Below are 18,889 nucleotides of genomic sequence, written 5' to 3'. Positions count from 1 at the left end.
GAGAACTTTCTGGGTGTTTTATAAAGGCACATTTGCAGTATGAATAAACAAAAAAATTGAAGTACACGGCCAGAGTTCCTTTCTCACCTAAGAGGAATCCAGTACACTCTTGGCTTGCACGTAAATTACTTGGCTCTTTACGATCATGTGTCACATGCTAGGGAAGAAGAAACAATCCCGGGAGACTCACATTTTGGAATCTATTACAGACCCCGCCACAGTAGAGACCCTCACAGAGCTGTGGTGGGGATGAAACGTTTGTACATGGGCAACGTTTATGCAGTGCCTGGCCCAGAGCAAGAGAGAGAGAGAGAGAGAGAGAGAGAGAGAGAGAGAGAGAGAGAGAGAGAGAGAGGGATTTTAAGGAATTGGTTCATGCACGTGATTATGGAGGATGGCAAGTCCAAAATCTGCAGAGTAGCCTATCAGCCTGGAGACCCAAGAAGAGTGGACATTGCAGGTCAAGTCCGAAGGCTGCCTGGTGGTAGAATTCCTTCTTGCTCAGGGGAGGTCAGTCTTTGTTCTATTAAGGCCTTCAACTTATGGAAGGCAGTCTGTTTTACCCAAAGTCCACCAATTTCAATGTTAATCATCCCCCAAAACACCTTCACCAAAACATCCAGAAGAATGTTCGACCACATATGTGGGCACTGTGGCCCAGGCAAGTTGACACATAAAATTAACTCTCACACATGTCATGTGTTAGTAGGAAAGAGGATTGAGCACCACCTCCTTGGGTTGCTTGGTTTCCTTCCTGGAGTGCAAACCTTTGACCTTGGTGCACAGACACCTCACCTGTGTGTCCAATCTCAGAGTCAAAGGGCAGGAAAATGTGCCCTTACACACATGAAAGTAAACTCCTCTCACCATCAACCTTGGAATCACACCAGCTCACTGCTGCAGTCATAAAAAAAGCCTACCCTGGCCTCTAGTGAAGGCACCACATTTGTGGCACCAAAGTTTGTGAGATGGCACAGCTCGCCATGAGCTTGGGCAGATGGGTTTGGTTAAGTCTGCAGAGTTGACCTGGGTGCCTACTGCTTCTCAGTCGTTTCCCGGGCTTTTTCCTATGTGTGTCAATAATCTTCTTGTTTCACGTGTCACTGCCTACCTCCCTTTAGCAAGTGGGACACTGGACCCTCAATATCCTCCATGGATACCCTCTACTAAATGGGTCCAGGCCCCCAACATCCTCACGAGCACCTTCCCCCTCTGCTTCTGCCGTAGATCTGCTTGGAGATAAGCCATACACAAGCATGGATCTCTAGCCCTTCCTCCCTCTGGTTATGCTGTTGACTCACTTCCTGCACATTTTCTAGAACAATCCACTTTACTGTTAGCTTCCTTATTGAGCTACTTCTCCAAGCTGCTCTTGCGGCCCATCCCCAGGCCTCTCCTCTCTTGGAGCTTGGGTTGTAAGTGGTGATGCAAGTGACATGCTTTTTTCTTGGGCGTTTGAGCATCCTTGTTAAAGGAATGAAAGTTCTAGCCCTGAAGTGACTCCTTTGGTAGTGGACGGATTTCCTTCAGGGTCACATCATTCCCAGAAAAGAACACTTGAGTTGTGTCCTAAACCCCACCACAGAGGGACTTCTGTGGTTTGGGGTGACCAGCCCTCTCTCATCCAGTCCAAGGCTCCTGGGTCTAATTGTGACCCCCAGGTAGCTCTGGCTTGGTCATGTCATCGCATGGCTCTGCAGTCAGTCCCGCCTCCCCCATTTTTGGCCTCCAATCTCATTCTTGGCCTTGTGTTTTCAGCACTGAGCCTGGGCTCTCTACCAGAAGAGTTTTATTTCACCCTCTGTCCTAGTCTGCTCCAGTTGCTGCTCTGAACTAGCCCACCCAGGCAAGGTCCCGCCTCTTGGGTATCACTCTTGGGTCAGCCTGTTTGGCCAATGTCTTTGCCAGCTGTGCCCATGGCCTCTGGATCTGACTTCCCTTGTCAAATGTCTGGTTTCCATCAGACTCCATGATCCCTCCCATATGTCCAAGGCAAGTCATGGCCAGCCAGCTAGTTCCCAAGTCCCAGTCTCTCAAACACACACACACACACACACACACACACACACACACACACACACACACAATCCTGTTTTCCCCTCATCAATTTTACTTCCTTTCCAGTAGGGGGCAATAATAACTCCCTCATAGAAGGTTGTTGTAAAGATGAAAAGAGACTAGAGCATGGGGCAGAGAAGATGCTGCCAACATATCTGGGATCCTCTGCTTCTCCGGGTATTCCCATTTCCCCTTGGAGCTGGGTGAACACATGGAAGCCCACCGAGGTGTCTGTGGGTACTGACCCTCTTCCCAGCCTCCTCTCTGCTGTGGGACCTGCCTCTGCCCCGGGGCTGTATGGGGCAGTTAGTACAGATCCTCTGTACAGATGAGACGACAGGCTCTGACTGCCAGCTGGACAGGAAGCAAGGCTGATGAGACCACCACCGACGGAAACAGCTCCCCTGCACCTGCTCACCCCCTTCAGAACTGCTTCCCTGCCTATGTCAGCCTTCTTCCAGGACAGAAGGCGCCCCAGCCAAATGTCTCTGGCAGGCCCCTAACCTGCTTCTTATCCTGCTCTGTTCTTGGACAGAAGACCAGCAATGACCCTCCCCACTCCATTCCCAGACCACACTTCTCAGTCTCAGCATTTTGACACAGGGTGGTGAGTTGTATTCATTTTATTCATGACCAGCTAAGTTCCTGCGCAGCACAGCCTGGCCCCTCTACTCAGTTTTGGGGTTTAAGACTTTGCCCACAAAGAGGTCTCTTTGAGTCATCTGATCCTCCACAAACAGCAAGAAGGGTCTATTGAACTTCACGACCACAGGGACCTCCTTCGTGTCCACGGGGACCTTCCACACGTCCGCGTCCTTGGCTGCATCCGTGATTAAGCCATGCTCGCTCACCTCTATCTCAGCTTGATGCACGGCCTGGGAGAGACAGTTTCCCTCTCAGCTCTGGGAGTGAACTCACCTGGCTGGCCGGAGAACAAGTCGGGGCGGTGTGCCCAACAATCTCCTGTGGTCAAGATCAGGGAGGCAGCTTCCCTCCATGGCCGATGGCAGGTGGAGGAAAGCTGACTTCCATTCCTAGAAAACCACCCTCAGCTCCCAGCAGCTGGGTTCACCACTGAAGGCCAGATGTCCCCAAGTGGGGTTGATACTAGGGTTGGTAATTGTTGAGTTCTGACTTTTTCAGCGCGGGGCAGGCGACTCAAGGTGTTAACATGTTTAAAAGGGAGGAAAGGGGAATAAAACACAGAGGAAGGCTGGGTGGTCTGTAGGCTTAGAAAAAAATCCCATAGAACGACTGAGAGATAGTCATTTCCAGCACTTTCAAGAAGGATGTGATAAAAACTACTAGGGGGCTAGTTGTTCTTGTCTCCATCCACGCAAGGACAATTTAACCTCCGTGCGAAAGTGCTTGTGCCAGAACATGCATGTTGGCCTCCCTGATCTGCAAGAGGCCCTGCTGGGGGACTTGGCCATGACATTGCTTGCATTACTGGTGATGGATTCAACATCTCTCAAACCCAGCCCAACAACCAGCACTCAGTGCACACCTGCCGGGTGGGTTCTGTTTGAATTGGACACGGTAAGTAGTGCTTACACCCACTGGGCCACGGGAAGCACAGCATCCTCTCGGGGTCCCAACCCTGGGAATTCCATCCAATGTCTGTGAGTGACAGGTTCATGATCTCCCAATTAAAGAACAGGACCCCTGCCCTGTCCCGACCCCCAAGGTCATTGGGAGACTCGAGCAAGAGAAACCATGAAAAAGTGCTTTGTAATTTGTCAGGTGCTGTATTACGGGGAGGGATTGTGCTTGCTATTTATGTCCTGGGCAAAGTCCTCAAAGTATCCTGGCCCCTATGGCGGTCACAAAGCAGCCAGCCAGTTAGTGACCTTGGTGGAGTCATTGGAGGGCAGCCCCTGTGCCCACCAGGATGGGTAAAATTATCTCATAAATAAATGTTCCCCGGCATCTGGATGTCTAACTGGCATCTGAAGTTTAGAGAGCCAGTCTCTGTCTGCTCCCCCAAACCACTCCTCCTCCATCTTTCCTGCCTCAGGCATTGGCTCCATCGTTTCCCAGGCTCCAGCTTACAAACCCGGCTCTTCCCTCCCTGCTCCCCTGCTCTGTCTTCAAAAGGCACACAGAGCCTTCTCACCACAGCTAACCCTCCCTCGGAGGCCCCGTCCATCCTCCATTACCTCTCACCTGGGTTACCCGCCAAACTTCCTAATGGGTGCCCCTCTTCCTCCAGGGCCATTGCCTGTTCTCCGCACGGCAAGAAGTGGTCTTTTGTAAAACATATGTCAGCTCATGTCAGCCTCGGTGGTCTCCCATGTCAGTCAGAATAAACCCCCGTCCTGTCCAGGGCCTGGGACACCTACATGACCTGCCCCTGCCTGACTTCTGCCCTCACCTCCTACCAGGCTCCGTCTTACTCAGCACTGTAACTGCCTGGGCCTTCTTGGGGTTCCTCAAAAATTTCAAGTTCACATTCCCTTAGGATACACTTGCTCTCTGGTCTGGAACACACGTCCCCAGGTATGTGCCCCATTCTCTCTCCTGCCCTTCATTCAGACCTTGGCATAAAGGCCAACCCAGTCCTTCTCAAGCCTGCTCACTCCACCCCAGTGTGCTGTTCCCAGTTTCTCTGCTTTCCTTTCTTCACAGGAAGTATCACTGGTGGACATAATACATATCTGTCTGTTGGCGTGCTCACTGGCTACCCCGTCAATAGAATGGAACGGCTATGAGAGTAAGATGTTGTCTGGCTGGCTCACCACTTCACCCCCAGTGCCTCCAGTGTTTGATGCAATTACTTTTGAGTGAGTGAATGACGAAGGAACCCCCAAAGCCCAGGGACCCAGTCAGATAAGAGCTATAACTGCTGTATAAAAAAAAGCTTTTCAATCAGGACTGTGGTGGATAAAACAGAGACTCTAGAATTTGCCCCACTCACCTCCAAAATAGATAGAGAAGCCTTCTTTGTGATGCTCTGGGTGACCGCTGTTGTAGTAGGCATATCTTTGATGTCAATCTTGGGAAGCAGATGTTTTAAGTTTATCTTGGAGGAGATCTTGAACTTGGGCAAAACTAAGTGCACCAATCTGTTGAGAATGAAAATGACAAGGAAGCTGAACAATGTCCCTCTCCTGGGGTCTAGGGGAAGCACTTTGCCTTAGGCTGAAAGACCTCTTCCAAGTGAAAAGGTAACAGAAGTGTTTGTTCTGAAGTGCTGGCTTGGGGGGAGATTAAAGGTGCTGGGGTATGAGCTGCAATGTTGAATTTCCAAGCAAACCACTTACTCAAAATATACCTTGCTATTCAAATGATTCCCTTCACAGGCTCTCTATGCAAGAGAAGATGAGGGTCAGACCAAGAGCATCCAGCCCTGAGTCCCTCCAACCCTTCTTCTGGAAGCAGGGGTTTAAATTGGGCAGTGACCCTAAATGTGGTGAGGGAGATGGAGGGCATGAGGTCCCCGTGCTGCAGGTAGAGCAGAGGGAGTTTTCACAGGAGAGGAAGCTCCAGCCTGGATGATAAGCTTTCGAACAGAGAGGAGGACTCTTCCCTCTATAGATCAGCAACTCTATGACTAAGGGAGAGTATCAGAATGCGTAGCGCCAGCCCTCCCACCCAACATTTTTGGTTGCTCACCAACCAATCCATTTTAGACTATGTCAGTGCGGTGTTGAGCTTCTGATTGGCTAGCAACCCGTTCAGTTGGGTCTCTCTACTGCTGTACCCGCTCTGTCCCAACCAGGATCACTGTGGTAGGCACAACCGTGGCAGAAGATGGCAGACCCCCTCTGCTGTGGCCCTCAACTGTAGGAGTAAATGCTGTTGAGAGATTTCTTCCCAATCTACACATTTATTGCCTGAAGACTGTCCCCTCACCCCTGCCGCTCAGATCAGTGGGCCATTGAAAATCATGATTTCACTATTTAATTTATCCACATTTGATAGGACCTTGGTGAATATCATACCCAAGCTGGGTTAGTTCAATGCTCCCTTCCAGGAATATGTAGCGGGAATCAAAAGATACTCAGTTTAGTGTGGGGTGGAGCACCTGATTGAATGAAAGAGAGCCATGCCTGTCTACAGTGGTCTCAGCTTGCAATTTACCTCCTTAGGCTCCTTCCCTGACCGTCATAACTAATTAAGAGCCCTAATTAATACTCCACAACTGAATTCGCTGATGTCACCCTACTCATTATCTCCTTAGCTTTTACTACAATTCGAAATTGTGTATTTGTTAGTTGACTTTCTACCTCTTTCACCAGACTGAAAATTCCACGGTAGTAGGGGAATGTTTGGCTAACCATTATATTCCCAGCACCAAGCAGTTTCTGGCATACAGTAGGTGCTCAGAAAATAGTTTTTGGGTGAGTGGATCGCGGGCTAACGTGTGTGTGAAAAGCTGGTTTGCTGAGCTAGAGAGGTTAGAAGCAAGGACTAGTGACACCAAGAGAGATGGGGTTCTGGGTGCCCTTGCTGTCCCTTGTTCCAATCCCTCATGAGACCTGGCTGTGTTTATTCCCTGGGGTTCAGTGAAATTCCCATGTATCTTTCCAATAAATTCCTCTCTTTACCCATCCTGAGCTTGTATGAAGTGGGTTTCTGATGCTGTACATGTGACAAAAAGAACCATAATTAACAGTTTAAGGGGCTTCTGGCTGGTAAGGGAACTCAGGCTGCTATTCTTTCTGTTTGGTTTGTTTCATTTTCTACAAATATGCTAGGAAATAACCAGATACCAAACTCCCCCCCCCCACCCCCAATGAGGCTTTTACATAGAGGAAGTGAGGGCTGAGCAAAAATGCAATGGGAATCTAGAATGTTCCTCCAGAATAGGATACCTGAAGTCACTGGCTTTCTGAAGTCTAGCTCGCTTAGCAGTTATCTCTCTTAGAGCAAAGTGGAATTGTCCTACATCTGGGAGCACAAGAATGATGGACACATTTCCTTTGTAAGGCATCTTAACCATCGTAGCAAGAAGCTCCTCTGAGTGGCTGTAAATCATCCGTTCTGTCTTCCTCATCATGTCCACCTGCACTTTGGTGTTTTCATTCACAAAGAAGTCCTCCTTCTGCGTGAGGTTGGTCTGAAAAGCTCTTTCCCAAATGCCTGGGGGAATCAGGAAGGAAAAAGTCTAAGAGTGATCTGGCGGAAAATCATCACCACCCCCAGGTTTGGGGACCCCAGAGGTCATCAGCTTGGGAAGGAAGCAGTCTATTTTCGGTGATACCTTGACCATAGTGAACAGAATATTTAAAATTCTAGACTGGTGCAAAGGAAAGAAAAGCTAACACATGATTTTCAAAGATATTCACCATAGAATTTCTTTAAATCTGTATTTCTCAAAGGATGTTTACCAAAATACCTGCCTCTGGAACTATAACACCAAGAAAGGATTCTGTCATCAAATAATTTAGGAAACATTGACCACAGCAACACTTCTTTGAAAATTCCCACTGCATTTGAGTGTATTAAGAGTTCAAAGAAGTCCTATGGTAAAGAAATCTGTTTAAAATTTATGTAACTTATTCAAGGAGGGAAACTTTTCATCAGAAAGACACACACCTGCGCACACATGCACACCCCTGCGTGAAATCCTACTTTAAATAATGCACTTCCCCAGTGGATTTAAAAAAAGATTCAAGGTACACACCAGTTAAAAAATGCATCTGTCACCCAGAGTGATGGCCATCTAGTTTGGTCTGGAAAATCTCTGCAAGTGTTAGCCTTGCTTCTGATTCTATAGCCAGGCTTACAGTCCTCTCTGTTCTGTTTTTACTACTTGCCTTCTAAAGTGTGATATAGATAAAGCTTTTGGGAAGCTTTAAGAGGGAATCATGCCCGAGAGTTCTCTAAAGCATCCAGAGACATGATCCCTCCAAGATCACTTGTGGAGCACTTTCTATGTCCTAGGCACCTAGTTTGGAACTGTGAGTGCAAATATGAATAATGGTCCCAGTAGCCTGAGCAAGCATCCTGTGATGGGAAGCATTGTTTTATGAGCATTTCCTTCACTTGTCATGTAAAGAACAAAGAATCTTCATGTCCTGGTAGGAACCCTGTTTAATCCACAACAGTTTATCCGTTAATTGACTCCTTCAAATCTGAAATTTCTTGAGCTCAAAAAATGTGCCAGGTACCATACTAAGTACTGAGGTTATAGCAGTGAATAAAACAGAGGGCCTGTGTCCTCATGGAGTTTACTTTCTAAGGGGGATACAGAGAGAAAAGCAATCCACCACTGTAAATGGTTAAAAGTGTGATGAGCATTAGGAAAGATGCAAGTAAGGAGCTGAGTGCTAGCATGGAAGCACTTCCTCTGGAAGGCCAGGGAAGGCCTTCTTGAGGAGGGAGCATTGAGGCTGAGGCTTAAAAGAAGAGGGTTCTCCATCTGGCAAAGAAGGGGAGGAAGAACATTCCTAGGGAAGGAACATCACGGACTAAGACGGGAAAAAGCAGGATGCATTTAAGGAAGAAGGGAAGGTCTTTGTGGGCAAAGCATAACAATGAGAGGCATAGTGATGGGGAGACACTGGAGGCATCAGCAGGGCTCAAAGCACACAGGCTGGGTCTGGGTGGGATTGCATTCCAAGTGCAACAGGACGCTCTGGAAGGGCTTTAGAATGGGGGGATGATGTGATTTATGTTTTAAGAAAATTGTTCTGATCTTTTAATGGAGAAGGGAGTGGAGGCAGGCACGAATGGAAACATAGTAATTAGACAGCTGGGGCAAGTCATCTAGGCAAGAGAGAGTGGTGGCCTTGGCTACAAATGTGGTAGACCAGATGTTGAGAGGCGAACACATTCCAGATCAGCTCTGCAGGCAGAATCCATAGGACTTACTGTGTTCTTGAATCTGGAGGCTGGAGGGGAGGTTTTGTCAGGAGAAGGTGGGTGAATGGCATTGTGATTCTCTGAGGCGAGCAGATGCTGGGCGTGGTTGGGGGGATTGTGTTCGAGGGTCTGTGAAACATCCCCAAAGAGATGTCAGTAGGCAGATGAGTATTAGAGTCTGGATCTCAGAAGAGGTGGTCCAGGCTGCATCTAGAGTGTGGGGCATAGTCAGAGTACAGATGGTGTTTGAGGTCGTGAGCTCAGGTGAGGCAGGAGACAGTTTTAGAAGTCAGAAGAGGAGAAACCAGCAAAGGAGACAAAAGAGGCATGAGCTACGGGGTAAGAGGAAAGTGGAGGGAGTCCTTGGGCAGGGAAGACGGAAGAGGACCTGCCTTGAAGAAGGGGAGGGGACAAGCGCTCCTTCACTGTGACCAGAGGGGAGAGTGAGAAGAGAGGTGTGTGAGCCTTGGGCAGCACATGGAGGACATCCTGTCAGAACTGCTTTCTTGTCCCCATTCGGGCAGGAGGCAAGGCCACTGGCTGAGAGTCCATGGAGGAAGGAGACTGGTAATGCTAAGTGGAGGAAGAGGGTATAAATAGATGCCAATGAGCAGTAACTCTGAGCCCACCTGAAGAAACAAGGGCAACATCGAGATCTGTGACCAGGAATTTAAACTGATATTTTAGACACCTGGTGTGTGATCCTGAATTCAACAATGGACACAACTTCGAAAAGCATCTCATCTCACGCTGATCTGACCTTACAAAACAAGTGAATTAGCCAATGCTCATGCCTCTGCAAAAAGATTTCTTTTTCCCTTTTTTACCAGCAAGAGTCATTGCCTTTTTACTCCAAAATATCTTAAGCACGGCAAACAAGATGACTGAGAGGATTAAGAGGAGAAATACTGAAAAATGCTAGACAACACAATGATATTAAAGTCAATTTAAAAAGTTTTATATCTGCTGGTTTCTGGGAAAATGGGACATACTGACAACATTTTTTTTTTTCTGACTTAAATCTTTTAGGAAACACAAGGGCAAAGTTTACCCCAAATGGGAATTCATGCATTTAATAAACCTCACCTTTGAAGAAAACATAGTTGACAAGACATAGGACAGTCTGAGGGTCCAGGCGGGTGATTAAGTCTTTGATTTTCTTATGTACCTTTTCAGCCACATACTGGTTGATGGCCTTCTTGGTTTTTTCTGTATCTTTAAAGTCAATCGTCTGGATGTCCACTTCATGTACTCTGTCTATCTCCTGCAGAAACATCTGGTTGATCTTCCTGTTGTTATCGATAAAGAGAATGTCCTTGTGCTTCAGTTGCTCTTGCTTCACTAGCTCATGCCACGTCTGGACAAGATGCTGGTCCTTGTCCAACACTTGGATTTTTCTGAGGTCAAGTCCCAGGTCCTCAACGAGGTTGGTGCTCATTGTGGATTTGATCCCCAGGGAAAGGGTGGCCAGGGCGATGGAGATGGCCACAGGGGAGAAGATGATATTCTTTCTGGGATCCTCAATTATCAAAGACCTGAACAATTCTTGGGCAAACGCCTTATAGCCAGCTTCCGTCTTCTGGGAGAGAGATGGAATTTTCTTTAATAAGACTAGGTTGATATTCTGTTGGGAGTCTTGTTGCTTTTCACAGAAGATGTTATTAAAAAGACCACAGAGGATGAGGACCAGAGACAGTGCCAGATGTATTTTCCTGTGGGACATTTCTGCAACAATCCAGAGCTGTTATTGGAAGGAAGAGGTATACGGGTGAATATTCTATGGAACGTGTTCTCAATGCTGAGGGGATTGAAAAAGGCTCATTCTTATCTGGGTGCAGTTCACCTGGGTGGGGTGAACTAAGTCTAACAAGGAAAGTCTAATGAGTATTCTGGAACATGACTTCAGACAAATTAAAGGTAAGTGACCTGATTAACAGGGATTCAATTCTGCCCCTAGCCTACGCTGCAAGTGGGTCTTCTCCATCCACACTGGGGTTTATTTTATCTTTTTCGCTTGCTCTTCTTTTTTTTTTTTTTTTAATACAGGGCTCATGACAAAAATCCTGAAAAGTGTGGAAAGGAAAGAAACAAGAGGAGAGAGAGAGCACAGATTGCAGATTCAAACACCTGCAGAGATCTGGCCAGAAATACCCACGTGGAAAGACAGCAAGTGTAATGCAATAAAGTGTGCTGGGGACTGTGGAAAATGGGTCATCGTGGCCAGGCTGAAGAGGCAGGTGTCACTCAGCTCCAGCTGTGATTAGTGGCAGTGCTGGGTCAGTGGTGCCGGATTTTTTTTTGTGTCTGAAGCATCTAGAAATCCAGATTTTTACATGAAAATTCAATCTTGCCAAAAGCAACTTCCCAGCAGCAGCTGGCCCAGATGCAGCCCAGCCAGATCTGGCTTTAGAGCTGCCAGCGTGATTTCTAAAGTAAAGCCCAGGTGGTGCTCAGGCGACTTGGACATCAGCTGAATCAAGGGCCTGGCAAAGATCATCACAGGAAATCCTGCACCTTGCTTAAGCCCTCCCTGTGCTCACAGCTATGGTCCCTCACCCACTGTCAGGGCAAAATCCCTCTCTGCCCCCATAAGTGCCCCCCATAATTGACTGAGACCAAAAGTCAGGCCTTGCATCTGAAGGGGGCACCAATGGTGGACTTCTGGCCCCACTGATGGGAAAGGAGAAGATGAGAACCATGACCTGAGTTTGTGTTCAAGTTTCACTTCTTTAGGGCAGGGCCATGTCCCCCCTTCCTTATTTTCCTACCGTAACCAGCTCAGCTCTGGGTACAGGGTCCACTTCTCTGCATCATCACTGCCACCACTGGGGACCTTTTTCATGGCTGCTGAAAGAGCATCTGCTGTGGACTAAGGCAGATGCTACTTGAACCATAGCAAAAGAGCAATAAAATGCCTACCCATGTGGACCCTCACTGTCCCCAAGAGGAGAAAGATGACTTACCCTCCAGGGGAGCCTGCCGTTGTCTACTGCTGTTGTGCTCTGCATCCATCAGTGACTTATTTATACTGCCACTGGTGTAATGAAATGGATAAACCTGAATTAATATTAACTTGGCCAAAAGATTGTGTTCAAATATTGTCCAGAACAAACAAGAGATGAATCATTTCAGTTCCCAGTGAAACAATAAACAAATTAGTGGATTGTTGTGCCGTTTGAGCTACTGTTCATTAAATTACTCCTGTGTTATTTCAGCAAACACTGACTTAGCTCCTACTAAGAGCCACGCTCTGGGCTAGGGACTGGGGGAACACAAGGCTTAAGGCCTGACCTCCACCCTTGAGGAGACTTCACCCTTGAATTCAAGGAGATCTTGGTTTTGAGGAAGAAACAAACATGTAAAAGGACTGTGGGCTACATTTTGACTAGTTCATGGAGAGTCCGCATTACCAGTAAGGGACTGTGCATGGAAAGAGAAGGGCACAGTTAATAATCTAGGACAATTAGGAGAGATTGAGTAACATTTCCTCTAAGTCTTAAAAAAATACACAAGAGTTAATGTATTGTCAAGGAAGCCTGAAGAGGGAATTCTGGATGCTGGGCTGGGGTGAAGTTCCCTGGGGGAGTGGTGGTCAAGGCTGTGTGTGCAGGATTTTTCCAAGTCTAGGAGCAATTCACTTCTGGCATGGTGGAGTGAGGTGAATGCCAAATCTTCTCTTCAATAGCAACTAAAGATGTGGACAAAATTGTCAGAAACAACTGTTTCGGTGCTATAGAAAATCCACCAAAGGCCCACAACAAACAGATAAGTGTTCATTCATGAAAAGTACTGAACTCTGTAAGAACAGAGTGAGCCTGTGGCATGCTTGTCTGGGGCTGCTTCCACCCTAATCCAGCTCTGCTGGTGGGTGGTCTAACCAGAGTGGGGTTGCTGCCGCCAGAGCAGACTCACTTGACTTGGAGCATTGCCAGTTAAAGTGATGACATCAGTGGCAAGCAAAGTGTGTGCGAGTGTGGGTGGGGGCAGTGGTTCTGTTAGCCTGGAGTTGTGTTTGGAGCAATAAAGGGACTAATGGATTAGCAGGGGATTAAACAGGGAGTCCCAAGAGGTGTGACAGCTATTGGGGTTTTGATAAGCTCTCTGCATATCCCAAGTTGAAAGGAGGTTCTGCACATGTGCAAACAGAGACTGGAGCAGACCCAAGCTACCCACGCCTCCCTGGCCCTTGGGGAAGCAAGAGAGAAAGGTGGAAAGTAAACTATGATCGTACTTGAGGTTTGAACAGGTTCATCAGCCTACACACAGATCCATCAGCAGAAAGTAGAACCTTTATTGGCTCGAGGTGTTTGAAAAACAATTTCTGGCCAATATGAGGCTGAACAATAAGCAATACAGACACAGGGGTGACCTCTAGGAGGCAGGTTTTAAAATAAAGAAAGACAGAGAAGAAACATCATTGGTCATAAATTGCAGGGGAAACACACTTCACAGATTCAGTCCAAGCAAATTACTAAACAAACAAACAAAAAACTCTCAAGAGGGAAGAGTCAGAATCCCGTTACTGCTATATGTTATCTAAAATGTCCAGCATTCAACCAAAAAAATTGTGAGAAATGAAAAGAAATAAGAAAGTGTGACCCATACTCAGGAAAAAAGAAGCCAGTAGAAGTGGTCTCTGAGTGTCCCTAGATGTCGGATTTAGCTGCCAAAGACTTCATAGCAGCTGTAATAAACATGTCAAAAGAACTAAAGGAAACCAGTTTAAAGAATGAAAGAAAAAAATGAAGACATTGATACAACAGATAGGGAAACTCAATAAAGAGATAGAAATTATTTTTTAACGGGAATTCCGGATTTGTAAGTACAGTAACTGAAATAAAAATTCACTAAAGGGCTCAACAGTAGATCTGAGACGGTGGAAGAGAGAATCAGTGAACTTGAAGCTAGACCAATAGAAATGCTCCAGTATGAACAGAGAAAGGAAAATTTAAAAATTGAAAAATAAATGAACAGAGCCTCATTGACCAGTGACACAACATCAGGCATACTAACATAACTGTAATGGGAGTCCCAGAGGAGAGGAGAAATAGAAAAGGGCAGAAAAAATATTTGAAGAAATACTGATGGAAAGCTCCTCAAATTTGGTGGAAAAACATTAATCTACAAATCCAAGAAGCTCAAAGAGATCCACACCTAGGCACCATAATTAAATTATTGAAAGGCAAAGACAAAGGGAAAATCATGAAAGCAGCAAGAGAAAAAATAACTTATCACATGCAAGGGAATAACAAAACAATTAGTGGCTGACTTCTAGTTAGAAACAATAGAGGGAGGAATGCAGTTGGATGACATAGTTAAAGTGCTGAATGAAAGAAAAACCTGTCAACAAAGAATTCTATCCAGCAAAACTGGATAGAAAAATGAAGGTGAAATAATAACATTTACAGGTAAACAAATACACAGAGAATAGTTGCTAGAGAACCTCCTTTACAATAAATACTAAAGCAAGTCCTTCAGACTGAAAGGAAATGACACCAGATGGTAACTTGAATCTACAGGAGGAAATAAACAATGATAAAAATGGTAAATATGTAGGTAAATATAGAGACTCTAAATATGTTTTCTCATTATTCTCTTAACTTCTCTAAAATACATAAGATTGTGTAAAGCAATAAATACAACAATGTGTTGTTGCATTTATAACATATATACACACAATATATATACAATAATAGTAAAAAGGAGGAGGAGGACATGAAGCTATATTGGTCTCAAGTTTTTATATTTTACTGAAATTAATACTATTTTGAAGTAGCTTGTGATAAGTTAAGGTGTATATTGTAATCCCTAGAGCCAACAAAAAGAAAAAAAATTTTCAGAGGAATTAAAGTGATACACTAAAATTTTTTATTTACCCCCAAAGAAGGCAATAAAGGAGGAACAGAAAAGCAAAAAAGTCAGGAGGCTGGCAAAATGTGAGACATAATTCAAATACATCAATAAATACATTAGATATGAATGCACTAAACGTTGCATTTAAGTGAAACAAACTGTCAGGCTGAATAAAAAAGCAAAACCCACCTATATGCTGTCTACAAGAGACACAGCTTATATTAAAAGACATAAATAGGTTAAAATGATGGGAAATGTTATTCAGGATAGTATATAGTCTGGTCAACAAAACAGGTCTAACAATAAATTGAAAAGGCAGAAATTATAAGAAGTATGGTGTCTGACTATGACACGTTTACAACAGAAAGAAATCTGAGAAAGCCATAAATATTTGGAAAACAAACAAAGCACTTCTACATAACTCATGGTTCAAAGAAAATATCACAGGGGAAAGTAAAAATATTTTAAACTGAATGAAACAAAAAAAATCAACGTTTCAGAATTTATGGAATGCAGCTAAAGCAGCTGTTAGAGGGAAAATTATAACTTTAAATACCTATATCAGAAAAGAAGGTGTCAAGATAATTAAATGGGGAGAGGATTAGTCTTTTCAACGAATGGTGCTTGGAAAATTGAGTATTCATCTGCAAAAGTAAAACCAAAAAGCTTATAGCCTTACCACTCAACAGATACCAAATTCAACTCAAATGGTCCATAGATTTAAGTTTATGTTAAAATCATTACATTTCTAGAAGAAAACAGAGGAAATTATCTTCGTGAACTTGGTTTAAGCAAAGTCTTCTTAGATCTGACACCAAAAGCATGAGTCATACAAGAATAAAAAAATTGATAAATTAGACTTCATTAAAACTTTGGTGCTTTGGACATAATGAAAATGAAATATCTAGGCACAGACTGGGAGAAAAGTTTTGCAAAACGTATATCTAATTAGGGACTTGTATCCTGAATATGCAAATAACTCTTATAACTCAATAATAAAAAGAATAACAACCCAATTTAAAAATGGGCTAAAGGGACTTCCCTGGTGGCACAGTGGTTAAGAATCCGCCTGCCAATTCAGGGGACACGGGTTCAATCCCTGGTCTGGGAAGATCCCACATGTCGCAGAGCAACTAAGCCCATGCACCACAGCTACTGAGCCTGTGCTCTAGAGCCCTAGAGCCACAACTACTGAAGCTCGCATGCCTAGAGCCTGTGCTCCGCAACAAGAGAAGCCACTGCAATGAGAAGCCTGTGCACCACAACAAAGAGTAGCCACCGCTCGCCGCAACTAGAGAAAGCCTGCGTGCATCAATGAAGATCCAACGCAGCCAAAAATAAATACATAAATAAATTTAAAAAATAAAAAAAATAAAAAATAAAAATGGGCAAAAGACTCTACAGACATTTTACCAAGGAAGACATACGAATAGCTAATAAGCACGTGAAAATGTGTTCAGCATCATTAGTCATTAGGGAAATGCAAATTTAACACATGATGAGATAACATTACACTCCCATCAGAGTAACTATTATAAAAAAGAAAATATCAATTGTTGATAAGGATGTGGAGAACCTGGAACCCTCATATTAATACATTATTGCAGGTTGGAGTGTAAACTACTGATACCTGCTACAACATCAATCTAAAAGTCTAAAAGCATTATAGTCTAGTGAAAGAGGCCAGACTCAAAAGACTATGTAAGATACAACTTATATAAGAAATCCAGAAAAGGTAAATTTTTAGAAAGAGAAAGCAGATTAGTGGTGGCCTGTAGCTGAGAATGAGTACTAGGATAGGCTGAAAATGGGCTTGAGGACATTTTTTGGTAGTTAAAATGTTCTAAAACTGGATAGAGGTGATGCTGCAGAACGTTATGAATGAATGAGAAATCATTGAATTATACATGTACAATGAGTGAATTTTTCTGTATGCAAATTATGAACTCAAAGCTATTTTAAAAAATAGAAAGATGGGCAGTGGCGGCAGGCTTTGTGGGAAAGATAATGGGCTGGGGTCACATGGGCCTGAAAGTGAATACCAGAGCCCTGACTGTCGTCTGCGGGGCCACCTTGAGCAAGTTATTCATCTCTCTGAGCCTTAGCTTCCTCCTCTGTAATGGAGGAAATATTATCTATTTTGTAGCTTGTTCTGAGAGCTTGATGACTTAATGTATGTACACAGTAGGCACCCAATACATGATGCTCTCCTGGCTGACACCTGACATTCTATGGGGTTCTGAGTGCCCTCAGAGCCAGGCACTGTTCCTCCTGCCTTGGAACCCTGTCTCCACTCCTCCTCCTTCTCAGGCTAACTCAGCTCCTACCCACTCTTCAGGATTCAGCTCAGATCTCTCCTTGAGAAAGCGTTTCCTGACAGCTACCCTTCTCTCCTTCCACCTGGGCCGAGTTAGGCTCTGTGAGCTCCCGTAATACTCCGTGCTCACCTCTCATCACGCTGGCTCACAAAATACTTGGATTCATTTCCTCGAGTCTGTGAAATCTTTGTTGGAACAATCTGTATGTAATTCATGATTCTCTCCTTTGTGCTGGCACACAGTAGGTGTACAAACATTCCGTAAATGAACAAATGAGTACATTATATTCCTCTGTGGGACCCTGTCTTCACAGAGAAGCCCCCATTCCCTCCCAAAGGCCATCCCTCTCTGCCCATATGAGGTGGGTACCTTGGGGCATTTCTGAGCTAGAGGAGGTGGGGCTGCCAGCCCTCATTCTGCCTAGACCACTGTGTACGTTGAATAGCAACAGTGGTCACCCCTGTGCCGAACGGCACCTAGTGCCACACCTGATCTGCAGTATCTCATTTAACCCTCACAACAATCGCACCAAGGCAGGTAGTATTATTACTGTTCCTATTTTAGAGCTGTGGATCCAGGCTCAGAGAGGTTCAGTAACTCACCCACAGTCACACAGCTAGCAGGGGACAAAGCTGGGATTCACACCCACGTCTACCTGACACCACAGCTGTGCTCCTAACCCAGTCATCTCCTGGCCAGTCATCTCCTCTTTTGGTAGCAGATCCTGGACTAAAGGGTAGCGAGCAAACTTTCAGAGATAAGGGCTTTTAAAAATTCTTTAAATGCTTCCTCTCGTCTTCAGTAATGACATGATTTCTCAAGGACGGCAACATCAGCCTCCTTTCTTAAGTAAATTTTATGTAAGTTCCTTGGTACAGAGAGATTTTAATTTTTGGCTTCAACTAATAAATAAGCCCCCTAGTATTTCATTTTAAAGCTGGGCCTCTGAACACATTTTCTGTGGGATCTGCTGGGCCGGGGGGAGTGAGGGTATATTAGTACCAGAGATCAGCCCCACACCGGGGAATGAAAAGGGACCCTTTGGGTTGTAGATGGTCCTGAGGTCTGAGTGGGACAGAGGATGCTGGGCACACCGTGAGGGATGCTCTGGGGCACAACATTCTGCACAAATGCTTGCCTTTTCTTCTCAACTCCCAGCTGGGAAAGGAGCAAGAAAGAGACGTCTTTGTTGTTTTAATATGTTCCTGGTATGGAAACAGTAAGAACAATGACATTAATGGGTAGCCTTCACTGGACGCGGACAGTTTGCAAGGCATTGTCCTGAGGACTTTCTGTGTTGACTCACATGACCACCCAGTGATGCAGGAGCCCTGGGTTTCCGACCGTGACTGGGAGCTGGAACTGGAGGCTTTTGAAATCCTTTTTCCTGAGCTTCGTTGTCCCTTTTGTCCCCGTGCTGTGTAACTGTCCTGCACAGGGGTGGAGCTGGGTGGGGGGGTTGGGGTCACGGATGCCACATCCCCAGGCCCAGCTTCTGCCTGCCTCGGCACATGGGTGGCCGCCGTTCCCCAGGGAGCAGTGGTACCACTTGAGGTGACTGTGCTGCACTCGGGGGGCTTTCTCAGTGCTTGTGCCCAAGTGGATGCTTTCGAGTCACATCAGTAACTCCAGATTCTTGTCCTAAAGTTTCGTGAAGGGCCGTATTGAACCATCACTTACGGTATCTCCCCCTCCTCCACTCCGGATTGTAAACCCCACGAGGCAGGATTAGTTCCTTGTTGTAGCCTCAGCCTCAGTGCTGTGTCTGGTCCACAGAATGCGCTCAGCTCACCTCAATGGCTGCACGTGGATCCACTGGGCAGGTGACTGGGCAGGTGGAGAAGCAACAC

At 45.4% G+C, this 18,889-nt stretch overlaps 1 protein-coding gene across 1 annotated transcript; it reads right to left on the bottom strand.

Moving 5' to 3' along the window:
- Positions 1 to 2,726: 2,726 nt before the first annotated feature.
- LOC137769848 (uterine milk protein-like) lies at positions 2,727 to 10,591 on the bottom strand. Its single transcript, XM_068551938.1, has 4 exons — positions 9,955 to 10,591; positions 6,876 to 7,143; positions 4,976 to 5,123; positions 2,727 to 2,933 (listed from the first exon to the last, which is right to left on the bottom strand). The coding sequence occupies exons 1-4, from the start codon at positions 10,589 to 10,591 to the stop codon at positions 2,727 to 2,729; spliced, it is 1,260 nt and encodes a 419-aa protein (XP_068408039.1).
- Positions 10,592 to 18,889: the final 8,298 nt, after the last annotated feature.

The sequence above is a fragment of the Eschrichtius robustus genome, chromosome 1 (assembly GCF_028021215.1).
Source record: "Eschrichtius robustus isolate mEscRob2 chromosome 1, mEscRob2.pri, whole genome shotgun sequence".
Lineage (NCBI taxonomy): Eukaryota > Metazoa > Chordata > Mammalia > Artiodactyla > Eschrichtiidae > Eschrichtius > Eschrichtius robustus.
The sequence above is the reverse complement of the archived record's forward strand: the minus strand, read 5'-3'. Positions and strand labels throughout refer to the sequence as shown.

Bases quoted from the DNA above. Each gene is read 5' to 3' on its own strand.
- LOC137769848 (XM_068551938.1), bottom strand. From the start codon at position 10,591: ATGTCCCACAGGAAAATACATCTGGCACTGTCTCTGGTCCTCATCCTC. The intron at 5,124-6,875 runs GTATCCTATTCT...CATTCTCAACAG, and splicing joins CAGAAAGCCAGTGACTTCAG to ATTGGTGCACTTAGTTTTGC. The intron at 2,934-4,975 runs GTGAGTGGGGCA...TGTCTCTCCCAG, and splicing joins CTTCTCTATCTATTTTGGAG to GCCGTGCATCAAGCTGAGAT.